The sequence below is a fragment of the Hydra viridissima genome, unplaced genomic scaffold (genome assembly GCF_058129835.1).
Source record: "Hydra viridissima isolate aposymbiotic clone 2 unplaced genomic scaffold, HvirCarnegie_v1 scaffold_3, whole genome shotgun sequence".
NCBI lineage: Eukaryota > Metazoa > Cnidaria > Hydrozoa > Anthoathecata > Hydridae > Hydra > Hydra viridissima.
In genome coordinates, this window is record NW_028324302.1 from 7,689,587 (window position 1) to 7,703,124 (window position 13,538).

Sequence of the window (13,538 nt, forward strand, 5' to 3'; positions counted from 1 at the left end):
AAGGTCACCATGGTACATAAAAATAAGTTCTCAAACTTTTTCTCAAAGCCAAGAAATTAAATGTAAAGAGATAATAGAAAAATCATCTAACAGAGTTTTTAAAAGTCAAGTACTTATCCCTATAATTGCGTCTCTTAAAAACAAAATTGTGGTTTGTGTTCTCGTTGGCTGTAGCAATAATAAACAAGTTGCTTTAAAATAGAACCTCGTCCTTTATTGAAGCAACTCAATTAATTAAACTATTAGTAGAGTTCAAAGGTCCAATTCCAACATCAATTTGAAACCTTTGCATATTACAATTACTCGCGGTTTCCATTTGTCTTTTCTTGTTCAGACGTTCCTTTTAGTTGACGTTTCTGACGTTGCTGGAACCAAAGTATGCTAACATCAACAACCCAAAGAACAAAAATTCACTGCATTGATCAAAGATTTAACCTCTGGATAAGATTGCAATCAGCTTCTTCAAAAAAATATGGAAAATACCGATGGCGAGAACACCATTGGTATAAAGCGTACTTCTTAACTAAATAAGTCTCAGTTTTTAAAATTATTAATTACTTTAAAATAATTAACTCTTCTCTAATAAATTAAAAGTATCATAACTTGTTTGAATTATTTTGTGCGAACCATGCTCAGTTATTTGTTGTGTAAACGAGGCTTTACTTCCTTGTTAGTAGAAAAAAATTTTTTGAACGTTTCAAATTGAGGTAGGTGATTAATCAAAAATTTTCATATTTAGTATAAATAAAAGTTTTAAAATAATCACCTCAGTTGTTATTTGTCTTAAAAATTGTATTACAAAGTATTTAAAGTCTGTTTGAAATACCTTGCACCAATTACTTCTGTTAATTTGAGTTGAGTGAAGTTTCTTCCATGTGTGAAAACATTTTCTAAAATTTGTATGAAATGTTTTTCATTTAATTTAGTTTTAGTTTCAAATAAGCTTATCTATTTTTTTATGTTTTGCTATGATATGTTTGTTTGCTTTCATGACTATATATATATATATATATATATATATATATATATATATATATATATATATATATATATATATATATATATATATATATATATATATATATATATATATATGTTGTTAATCTAAATAGAATTTATATAATTGTACAACGTAATTTCTTTCTGAAATTACGTTGTACAGTTTTATAAATTACGAATTGTAACAGGATAACAAAATAACAAGGAAATGGATAAATGTTTTCCTTTAACTTTCTATTATTAGATCAATGATCAATGAAAAAAAGCCTCTGTTAACAGCCGTAATAGATAATAGGCTATCAGTAATACGCAGTGTTTTGTAAGAAATTTCATTCTGACTACTCAACAGAAAATATATTCAACAAGTCTGTTGATTTATGGAATTTTTTGCAGGCAAGGATGATGAAATGATAACTTCTAAATAACATCTTCAACTTCAGCAACTGTTGATGAAATATTTTGAAAAGCCCTTGCTATACTTATTCAACTGCCGAAAGTTTTATCAATACTTATTCGTGTTTACTTATTCGTGTGTTTTTACATATTCGTGTGTTTAGTAAGAGGTTTTTTAAAAAGAAAACACTGTTAACTTATAAATGCATGACGAAAGCGTTAATTATCCTTTCAATATGATTTACGAATTTAACACGTCCTCTTCTCTTAACTTTAAAGCTGCTTACAACATATGCTAGCCTAGCAACGAAAGTAACCACATAAAAAAACTTAATGCCAATATGTATGACATCGTAATATGGTTACTTTTTTAAGATGTACATACTTACTTTTTCTGTTTACTTTTTTACAGCCTTCACACGGCACTATCTAAAAGTCTAGAAAATATATCTATACACACACGGCATTCGAAATATCGAATATCACCAATTTATTGAAACGATTTTTCTTCAGCAAATGGGAAACTGTGGGCTAACATATATTTTACCTAATGGTATAGACAAAAATTCGAATCAATAGATGATAAATCGAACAGTAATCAGCTAAAATAATCTAAGAAGAATTTCTTAATTTTGTTCTTGATTCGACTACTAGTACTACTAAATTAGTTTAGACAATTGCACTCCAGTAATCGCTCGATTAATCTTCTGGCCAGCTCGATTAATTTCGCTATCGAACAGTTCGATTGATCATGATCAAGACTAAAAAAAATTATGGTGTTTAGCTTAAGAAAATGATCTTTCTATTTAGGGAAGTTTTAATTAAAAAAAAGAGTTAACTATATGGCTTCTTTCCGATGATATGGGAAATCAGTAAAGCCTTCTCTTATAATTAAAAAATTCGCCTTACAGTAAACAGCTCGCTTTTTAATAAGCAATTCTCCTTAGAACAAATTATGTATGGTTTTACATTATTTCGTCAAGATAGTTAAAACGGCTCAATGCCATCTTCTTAAAATTTCCTTTTTAGCTAAATAAATATAGCAATGCATTTACCCATGACTACATACATTTATTTTTTGGAGAATTCAAAAATATATACAAATTGATAAAAATATAAATTAACTATATAGTAAAAGTATATTTGTTTTTTGCTCACATGTATGTTTTGTAAATTAAATGTGCACGTAATATATGAAACACATCAGACGAAATTATATGTAAAGCACTCATGCTAATGCTTGTAAGTGTATACTTAAATTCATATTGTATATGAAGTAATTTATAGTTATTGTTACAGGCATTATCAAATAAAGTTGTAGTAAGCAAAGCACACCACAAAATCCTAAATTTAGCTATAGTTACATATTTTGACAATGAAAAAGTTTAAAAGAAGAAGTTTTGGCAATAGTTCTCAGTTTGGTAAGTTTGTAAATAATATGTAAGTATATAATTGTTTTAAATAATGAATGTATTGTATATATGTATGTATGTATGTATGTATGTATGTATGTATGTATGTATGTATGTATGTATGTATGTATGTATGTATGTATGTATGTATGTATGTATGTATGTATGTATGTATGTATGTATGTATATATGTATGTATGTATGTATGTAGGTAGGTAGGTAGGTAGGTAGGTAGGTAGGTAGGTAGGTAGGTATGTATGTATGTATGTATGTATGTATGTATGTATGTATGTATGTTTGCATGCATACATGCATGTATGTATTTATGTATGTATGAGAATTAAATCTGAAATATTTTTAGAAAAGATTTTAGAGCAAAAAATATATGTGACCTTGTTAATTTTTATCTACGAAAACAATTAACATATTAATAAAATATTTTTGGGTTAATTGCTGTCTGCATTGCAACAAATAAAAACAGAATATTAGCTCACTTAAAAGAAAAAATTTGAAGTAATTTCTTTACAGATTTTGAATTTAATTTGTTATATTTTTTTTAAGAATGAGACTGCACATTTTTTTAATGATTACTAAAACAGATGACTAAAAGTTTCTTCTTTTTCTTTCTTGAAAGTATTTTTGTGGATCACAAAATTACTTGTTATTAATGATTCAGCAATTACAGCCATAACTTTAAAATTATAAAATATAAAATTTAAGATTGAATTCAGAATGCTTAAAATAACTAAAGCTTTTAAAAGAAAGTTTTTATTCCAAAAAATAGATAAAAGCTTACTATGTGGAGACTCCTGATACTATTAATAGAATGATACTTTGCTACAAGAGACAGTACTTTTTAAAAATGGGGTTTTTGGTGTATTTTTAAAACTAAAATTTACATAATTTTATAATAGTTTGGTAATTATTTTAACAAATAGAATACATAGTATGGTTATTTAAATAGCATAAATAAAATTATTTCTTATCATTTATATTTATATTATTATTTTTTATATATTCTTATTGTATTTATGCTACTTAAATAACCATACTGTGGTGAAGAGTGTCAGTTTAAAGATTCCTTAGAGCTCTTTACCAGAGATATTTATACTGTTTTCTTATAGTTCCAAAGTTTGACCTACAAAATGCTGAAGAAGCTCCTCCACTAGATTTGTCACGAGGTTAACAATTATCAAGATGTTTTCTTAAATCATTAAATCTGTTTCTATTTTAGAAATGTTACAAATATTCAATATATAATAATTTAGTTTATTTTATATATTTTAGATGCTGCTGATAATATGAGATACCTTCTTACTGAAATCACAAGAAAAGAACATATGACTACTTCAAAAAAAATGGGATTCCTAAATAATTTTTCTCAGGTGGATGCATTTATTAAATGTTTATAATATTTTATGCTATCTAGTGTGTACCATAAATTTGTTTATTACAAAATAAAATATGTACTACGGACTCTTTACTTGTATTTATATGCAATACTTTTAATTTAAGTCTAATAAGCTTCGGTGAAATAAAAAAACTTACCATTTTTTGTGTTTAAAAAAATATTAATCCAAAAGTGTTTAGAAAAGTTTATTTTATCCAGAATATACCTTTTAGAATTATTTTAGCATTAGTCTTTACAAAGGTAATTTGTACTAAAAGCATTCATTATGTTCAAAAATCAACTCTCTAAAAAAAGTAAAAAAAAAAAAGAACATTTAAAATGCTCTTTGAGTGATTGCGATGAAACAGTTATGTGCTAAATTTTAACTGTTACCATTTCTTCTTTAAATAACTGTTACCATTTCTTCTTTAAATAACTGTTACCATTTCTTCTTTAAATAACTGTTACTATTTTTTCTTTAAAGCATTTTTAAAAAATCGCAGGCAAAGGGTAAAAGCTTTTAGTGGAGTTCCTTAAGGCTCAGAATTGGGCCCTTTATTGTTTGTTATATTTATAAATGCCTTGTTTAAACTGCTTAAAAGTTTAACTAAAATGTATGCTGATGATACAAAGTTATTAGCTAATATTTCTTCATAAGAAAGGATTTTAAACTTAAATAGTGTTTTTGAAAATGTGAATGGTCAAGCAAATGCTTAGTGAAGTTTAGCTTGCAGAAATATTTAGTGATGCATTATGGTAATAAAAATAAGTGTAGAGATTATAGCATGGGAGGAATCTTTTTAAAACATCTAATTTGGAAAGAGATCATGAAGCTGTATTCTCAAAAACCATGAAAAGGAAAAATCAAATGCTTGCTGCTTCATCTAAAGCTAATAAAATAATTGGAATGATGAAAAAAACTTTTACTGGTTTTGATAACGTCAACTTGTTGAAAATTATCTACTTGACATTTATAAGACCTCACTTAGAGTTTGCAGTTAGTGTATGGTTACCACAAGCTAAAATGGACATAGATTTATTATAAAAATTTTAACACAGAGTAACTTGATTGAATAGTGGGCTGGAAAGTTAATATATGAAGAATGGCTAAAGCGATTAAACATTACAACGTTTAAAAAAAGACGACAAAGAGGCGATCTGATTCAGCTTTATAAATTATTTAATAATTTAGAACAAGTTCAGTAAAAGATTTCAAATTTAAAACAGAACTTTCAATAAGAGGACATGCTTGCAATATGATAGAGATGTAGCCAATTTTACTCATAGGCACAATTTTCTCTAACAGAGCATCAACTACTACTACTACTACTACTACTACTACTACTACTACTACTACTACTACTACTACTACTACTACTACTACTACTACGTCATTTTATTGTGGAATAAAATGATTCCAGTAGACTTCCTTAATGTTTTCATTTTGTTAATTTTTTTTTTCTCAACTAAAAGTTTTATCTTTGATATTTTTATGTTTTGAAGGAAAATAATCTATTCTTTTTCACAATTTCTGTTCTTCTTTCACCACAAAATGTTTTGTGTTCCTCTTTATAATGTTTTTGAAATTAGAACTTTAAAAAATATATTTTTTAATACAAGTTTTTTCTTTTGCAAAAAAGAAAAAAAAACTTGTACAAAAAATATATTTTTTAAAGTTTTAATTTTTTATAAATAAATTTATGATTGTTTATGTTGTATTTTGTATTTAATAATGATACTAATATTTCAGTTTGTACGAAGCGTACCTTCAACTTCAAATTTTGGCTTCACTCTTGATCAGATAACAGCCTGGTATGTTTTTTTTTCTATATAAATACAGGAAAGCAGCATGTAATTTCAAATACTGCATTCTGTATATTTTTTTTAATATAAAGTATAAAATAGTTTAAACCTTACAATAAGATTTATGCAAGTTAATGTAAACTTTGCTTTTGCTGCTGATATAGCTTATAATCAGTTCATAGGATAAACTTGCATAATGTTATAATTCTTAATGTGTACGCTTAATGTAATAACTCCTTAATATGTGCACATTACTTATGATATACTGAGTTGGTTAGAGATTTTTAGTCTAAAATAATTCTGTTAACAGACATTGAGATTTTATAGCTTAAATGAAGTTCCAATCTTTTACTAAATGAACAAGATAGTGAGACTTGAAATCTGGCTATTTTAGTTCTATCAATATTCTTCTAGTATTCACTGATAGACTTTTTATGAAAATTAGAATGCTTTTAAAGATGGTTTTGCATACATAGCAAATTTAAGTTCAAGCAAAAATTCCCCCTTTACAATAAACTGTATGATTTGACAAAAGTTTTTCTGTGATGATATTTGTGATTGTTAATTATAAAAAGTTGTTTATATATTTTTAAGTTTAAGGCTTTCACTAATCAGCCCAGCGATGGAAGTACGAGCAGCAGGTTTTAGAGCATTCAGGCATCTGCTAGTGGATAAAGAAAGTCTGAATACTTTCCTTCAACAAAGACTTGATATTTTCATAATGAGGTTTGTTTTTAAGTTTGTATATAATGATTATATTTAATTCAAAAAGTAAAAATTACTTCAATTTTTTCATCTTTGACATCTTTGACATCTTTTCACTTAGCATTAAAAACAAAAATGTCAAGAATGAATTTGCACAAATAGAATTAGTTGGAATTTTTAATAGAGTTGTTATCAGTAAAAAAAAATCAGAATCATGAAAAGAAAATTGGAAAAAGTAGATAAAATGGAAAATCTTTTTTTCAATAAGTCCTTCAAAATATAGCATTACTTTTCAAATAAAACCCCCTCCTCCTCCCTGGATGTCCATATCCAGAACTGCTTTCTTATCTAAATATCATGTGTTTTTAACTTTCATTTTACCTCTAAGTGTTTAAAAAGGATATTTTAGCTCAAGAAGTTAATTTGTTTCTTCATTTCTTTTATTTACTTTTTGATAATTTTGAAGTCATGATATAAAAAAAAGTTTTAAATATTTAATTATAGTTTAAAATTTTTTTTATTACAATAAAGTTTTTATTATTTCAAAATGGTGTCCTAAAATAATTGCAGATCACTGGATAATCTAGCAAAAAGAAATGATGCTGAGCGGATCCAAGCTTTAAGACTTATTAGAAAGGTTCACACTTCTTTTTATAGAAAATTAGATAATACTTGCTAAAACTTTTCTATGAAATTTAAACTTTTGAGATTATGATTTGTTTTTAGATGGTTTATTTGTGTGCAGATTCCTTTCCAATATCATTGGCTATGTCTTTATCAGCCATATGCTGTGATATGTCCACTGAAAAAGATCACATGTCACGACCATGTCTTGCAACATTATGCGAATTAGGTTTTTTGTTATTATTAAAACTCTTTTTGTATGTTTAATTAAAATTTCTTAGAAAATATATCATAAAACTGTCATTCACTTGAGGGTTTAAGGTTACAAAAACAAAATAATGTTTTTAGATTCCATGTTATTGCAAAATGTAGCAATATATTGGGATAAGTCCAACTTGTTGTTAAGAGAACATGTTTATCAATTGTTTATTCCAAATTACTGCAAAAGTGGAAAAAATCTAATATCTTTGTGATCCTAAGCCCTCACACTAAGGGTGCTTTTTACTAATGGGATACAGTGGTTATTAAATTGTTTAATTCTAAGATTTTTCCTCAACAGACATCTCCCCAAATATATATATTAAATGAACATTTCTACTAATTAATTGCCCATTTTTAAATTATAAAATGTTAAAATTTTGAATAATAATTTGTGTGGTGGTTTAAAAAAACAGTATTAGGATTTTTTGATTTGATTTTTTTTCAAAGTGTAAAAAGTTATGAAAAAGTAGCAAAATGTTTTGCTTAACAAAAAAAAATAGTTCATTACTTTTTTATAGTATGAGTTTTAGCAAGTGCTTTTAAAAAAATGTCATGAAACACGAAAAAAAAAAAAAAAATTTCCACACAAAGTTTTTAATTGATTCCCACTCCATCCTCTTTTCAAATCAATTGATCTTTTACTTGTTGCTCATTAATGTTAGAAAGTTCTATAAAAAGTTCTACTAAACTGTCAATTTTAATGAGTTTGTTAATTTAATGAGTAAATAGCTTAGGAACTTTTATAAGATTTTAAAGCTTTGAAAAGTGAATGAAATGAAAATCAGCTGAAAGCAGTAAGCAAAATAACTAAAAGGCAAAGCTATGAAAAATTTCTCCAGTCTAAGCAATAAAAAAGTAGCAAAAGATTATAAACAAGAAGAATTCATCAGAATCACTCTATAAATCTGTAACAAGACAGGTGGTGTCATCCTGGTTCATGATTGCTTAAAAAATACCAGAATGTGAGAACAGTCATTCATCATATTAGAGGAGTTTTTAAGGTATGTTGTTGTAAATGAAAAGTTTCATTGAAGTGAAGAGGTTGTTTTTTCAAATATAGTTCAAAACATTTTTATTGAGAAAACACTGATGTACATCTCTAGAAAACCAACTCCCAGATGTAAGCTCAAAAGTTTAAAGAGATAATTGCTTAGACCATTATTTTAATGATGAAAGCTACAAAGTGATAAACAGGAAAAGTAATGTTCTTTAAACTAAATTACATACAATTTCATACAGAGGTTGAAAAGTGGTGGTGGGAACATTTATATTTGAGGCTGCTTTAATTTTTACTTATTAGGTTAGTGCAGAACTATATAAATCAACCAACAAACCTGCATAGAAATACTAGAGAATTGTATGACTCCATTAGAAAATATGCTCAATTGTTGAAACTTTTAAACTTTTGGCTACTGTAGGAAGATGGGCCTGCTGAGGAATTAGTCAATAACTATGAAATTTTGAATTTCAGCCTGAAATAGGGTTTAGAACCATTTTTAACAACTTAGTAAAGATTGATGCAAAAGAGAAAGAGCTTTTGTATAATGATTTAATGTAGAATTTATCTAAGATCAATTTTTATTTCAAATAGATAAATAAAGTGAATTTTTGGTTATAGTTTACTTTCAGTAAACTATGACCAAAAAATTGTAATATGCTCATTTTTGTAAATATTTCTGTATTTTTAACACATTATTATTATTATTATTATTATTATTATTATTATTATTATTATTATTATTATTATTATTATTATTATTATTATTATTATTATTATTACTATTATTATTATTATTATTATTATTATTATTATTATTATTATTATTATTATTATTATTATTATTATTATTATTATTATTATTATTATTATTATTATTATTATTATTATTATTATTATTATTAGTATTATTATTATTATTATTATTATTATTAGTATTAGTATTATTATTATTATTATTATTATTATTAGTATTAGTATTAGTATTATTATTATTATTATTAGTATTAGTATTATTATTATTATTAGTATTATTATAAAAATAATTTTGAAAAATTTACTATAATGAAACCAAATAGATCTCTTATTATAAGCCTTTTTTTTAAAAAAAAATCTGAAAATTAAAATTTAATTATTAATAAAGGAAGTCTTCAGTGTATTTTTTCCTATCTTTTTAGCTGTTTTAAATATTCCTGTAGCAGCTTACAGTGGTGTAGTCCATGCAGTTATTTTGAATACTCTTGATTGCACTGTAAGTTTTTTCTTAAATACAACAAAAATTTTTCAAATAAATGTTTAAGTAGTTGAAGTTTTGCTTTTTTGTAAAAGTGTTGTTTGAAATTAAAATGATATTTCTTTATTTTTATTTTTGTTCCTTTTTATAGGTTCCCCGAATGAATGAAGCACTTATTAGTACAGTTTTGTATTTGCTCAACCACCCACACTATAGATGTTTTGTAAGAAAAAGAGTAGGGCTTGAGGTAAGTAAATTTTAAGTTAGTAAAAGTCAATATTGTAAAGCAATTTTGATATCTCTTTAAAATAATTAAAATATTTGTTTTTGTTCTATATAGGCTGTGCTAGCTCCATTCACTGATTTTTACTACAGATATAACTCAGATATTCCTGATAATTTGCTTAAGTATATAATTAGTTTATTTTGTATGGTGTAGCTGTGCTGTAGAAATTTTAAAGAAAGCTGAATTAAAAACCTGAAGGTATTTTAAATCAGCTTTCTGACAACATGCTTCAAAGTTTGTCTATTTTGAATTAAATTTTGAATCTTTTTTAAAATTTTTTTTACAAAGAGAAGATCAAATTAATCGTATTGCCAGTGCATCATTAGCTTTGGTTGCCATCATAAAATCTTGGGCAGGTTAGAATATTGAAGTTAAAAAAAAACTTTTTGTTTCCCATTTCATCCAATTACTGTTGTACATCCAAATCATTTGGTTACCTAAAAATTATTTTGTTTATGTTTTAAATTTAGGTCTTATATATCTTTGCAATCCAGAATGGAACAGTTTTGAAACTTTACTTGGTGTTTTTCGGCTTCCTAATAATGATATAAGGGTGTGCATAATTGTATCTAGCAGTTGTTTTTCTAAAAATGAAGAAAAATGTTTGGAAGTTAATTTTTTGGTAGATCAAAATGGTAGATCAATTCACAACTACATTAAGCAATGGTTTTTGTGTGTTGAGTTGAGATTTTTTGTTCTTGCTTTAGTTTTTCAAATCTATTTTTATTTAGAAAGCAGTCATTGATATGCTATTTGAAATATTTTGTTTGTCTCAGCCAACATGGACAAATCATTTTAGTGTGGCTCTTCTTAGTGTGGGTAAGTGACTATTGTTTTTTTGTGTCCTTAAAAAATGTTTTAAAAATGAGAACAGGATTTTCTTGAACTTATAAAAAAATTAGTAAACATTTGTTATAAAAGTTTTTTTACATGTTGCTTTTGCTTTCAAAGTCTTAGATATCTTCCTTAGCACTTCTTTTGACACCAAAAACATCCTCCATTATACTTGTAAAATATTGTTAGAAAATTATTTCTATCTTCCCTTCTCTTTACTGTTTTTGAGGTTGGATTGTCAAAACATTCATTCATCCATGTTACCTATATTTACCTATATCTGTAGCTATTATGTCTTTTTTTCTTAGTGAAAGTTAACCATTTTTTGTTGCAAGTTTTCAGGCAATTTCTGACATCTTTTTTTTTTTTGGCACAAAGCACTAAGTTGTGTTGCATCTTTGCACAAGCACTAAGTTGTGTTGCATCAGAACATCAACCAGTAAAACTTTTAATGTTTTCTGCTATAGCAAATTCTTTTATTTTTAGTCAAAAGAGTTTCATTTAATAAGCAAGATGATTAACACTCACTTGAATTGTTTTCTACAATCAGTTTTTCTTTTTAAATTCATCTGTTACCATTTCATCTTTTACATTTTATTTTCTATTTTTTACAAAAAAAAGTTATAGATGAAACACTCAGTAGGAAATTTGTATTTTACTTTTATAGACGATATTCAGTTTTCTCTTATTAAAATATATTGTTTCTTTTATTATTTTTCTGTCTCTCTATTAAATCAACCGTGATTTTTACAACCCCCTAACATATCCTAAAGATATTTTCTCTTATTTAAATGACATTGTACTTTTGGAAGATAATATTTGGAAACAGCATTGAAATCAAAAATACACTTTTTTATGAAAATTTTTTTGTAACTAAACAATTTTATTGGAGCTTATTAGAATATGGCTAATTAAAATAGTATAAAGAATTTTACCGGAGAATTATCATTATACTTAAACTATGTTAGTAATTTAACCATGTATATTATAGTCACTAAAATTTTGTGCCAAGTTTAAAACACTATAGTTCATTTATTTGTTTATCAATAAAATAAGATTTGTTTATATACTTTTTTACATATTGGAGTTTTTCTTTTTGGTATTAAAATATCAATGTTTTTCTAGCATCAGTTTTGTTAATTTGTCTCAGTAAAAGGTTTTACAAGGTCAAGATCAATTTTTTAAGGCACAATTTCATTTCAAAAATGAATGTGATTTGCATGGCAAAGTCTTGTATAAACCATTTGTTTCAGAATAACCAATTCTATTGGGATTTTGGCCAATATTTTTTACTATTTGGATTTTGTTCAACATCTTTTAAGGAAATGGTCCCATCACGGTTTAGTGGGGTGCTTTTTTAAAAAAATGTGACTCATTATCAAGAATGCACTAATTTCTTTAAAGCTTTTGATATACTCTCTTGCATTAGATATAAATTTATTGGTGATTATCTGTTTGCAATAAAATTTTCTTGTTGTAGAGTTGAATCCTAATCTTTTCTGAACTCTCTGGTCTCCAGATTCTTGATGGTTTGATGAACCTTTTCTGCTTTGAAATGATCAAATGTGAATTGAAATTTTTTTCTAATTAAAGTTTGTAGATTCTCTTTCTTAAAACCTAAATACTTTCTCAAACTTATTTTTAAATAAGTTTCATAAAAGTTTAAAAGTATAAGGAACTATATTTTGTAGAGAATTAAATTAGTCACAAGACTTTAGCAAGTGTTAATTAATGCATGTTTTTTGTCTTAAAGGCATAAAATTTTAGTGATCATATTTTCAATCAATTTAATGTTGAATTTAATGTTGAATTTACTTTTTTAACCCATTCTAAACAGTCTCAATTTATACACTGGTACATAGGCCAATACATATTCCAAAAAATAGTAACTTTCATTTTGTCAAGGAGCTTGCAAATGCACAAATTAAATCTTTAGAATAAACATGCTTTTCAGTATTCAAAACTGATTTTTATTATAGACCCCTCAAAAGCACAAGACTCATGGAGTCTGAGTGAAGAGTTTGTAATTGCAGAAGCTGAAGCTATTTTACCTCATCTAGCACATCTTAAAAGGTCACTTTAATTGTTCTTAAAAATAATTTCTTTTAAACAGTTAATTTGTGGCACAAGTTGTAATTTAATTTTGTGATGTGTTTTTTATTTTTAGAGTAAACCTAATTGAAAGTTATTTGTCTTTGATGTTATGTGCTTTCCTTGATGCCGGCATTTTAGAGGTAAATAACAGGATTGATGCATTTAAGTTTTTATCTAAAATTATTAAATTTGGGATATGCAAGAAAATGTATTATTTCATTTTAGAGTTTAGTTTGTGTAGTTACAACAAGTGATGATTATATTTGTATAAGAGGATGCATTCTTCTTGGAGAGCTGCTACACATGGTATAGTATTGCTTAAATTGTATTTATGGACTTTACTTATCAAGTAATACAAGATTATTGAGATACAAGAGATCATTCAAATAACTTTAAACAGTTCTGAGTCTAAATATTGCATAATTTTTTACTTTTATCTTGTTGCTTCAGAATACCCATTCTTGTAAAAATTCACAAGTCATGTAGAATATTGAGAAGAGAAAAAA

General features: G+C 25.9%; 1 protein-coding gene across 2 annotated transcripts in view; it reads left to right on the forward strand.

Annotated features, from left to right (window-relative positions):
* The first annotated feature begins 1,587 nt into the window (after nucleotides 1-1,587).
* Nucleotides 1,588-13,538, forward strand: part of LOC145202001 (rapamycin-insensitive companion of mTOR-like) — a 31,794-nt gene continuing 19,843 nt past the window's right edge. The window contains exons 1-16 of one of the 2 annotated variants that reach the window (XM_090083210.1): nucleotides 1,588-2,813; nucleotides 3,929-3,985; nucleotides 4,092-4,189; nucleotides 5,945-6,006; nucleotides 6,592-6,723; nucleotides 7,273-7,339; nucleotides 7,429-7,555; nucleotides 9,763-9,836; nucleotides 9,970-10,065; nucleotides 10,159-10,226; nucleotides 10,393-10,460; nucleotides 10,575-10,657; nucleotides 10,836-10,923; nucleotides 12,918-13,011; nucleotides 13,106-13,172; nucleotides 13,258-13,338. In XM_090083210.1, coding sequence (XP_089939336.1) covers nucleotides 2,768-2,813; nucleotides 3,929-3,985; nucleotides 4,092-4,189; nucleotides 5,945-6,006; nucleotides 6,592-6,723; nucleotides 7,273-7,339; nucleotides 7,429-7,555; nucleotides 9,763-9,836; nucleotides 9,970-10,065; nucleotides 10,159-10,226; nucleotides 10,393-10,460; nucleotides 10,575-10,657; nucleotides 10,836-10,923; nucleotides 12,918-13,011; nucleotides 13,106-13,172; nucleotides 13,258-13,338 — 1,308 coding nt within the window. In that variant the 5' untranslated portion in view covers nucleotides 1,588-2,767. The remainder of the gene's footprint in view (nucleotides 2,814-3,928; nucleotides 3,986-4,091; nucleotides 4,190-5,944; nucleotides 6,007-6,591; nucleotides 6,724-7,272; nucleotides 7,340-7,428; nucleotides 7,556-9,762; nucleotides 9,837-9,969; nucleotides 10,066-10,158; nucleotides 10,227-10,392; nucleotides 10,461-10,574; nucleotides 10,658-10,835; nucleotides 10,924-12,917; nucleotides 13,012-13,105; nucleotides 13,173-13,257; nucleotides 13,339-13,538) is intronic. The other variant, XR_016451178.1, reaches the window with a different exon arrangement.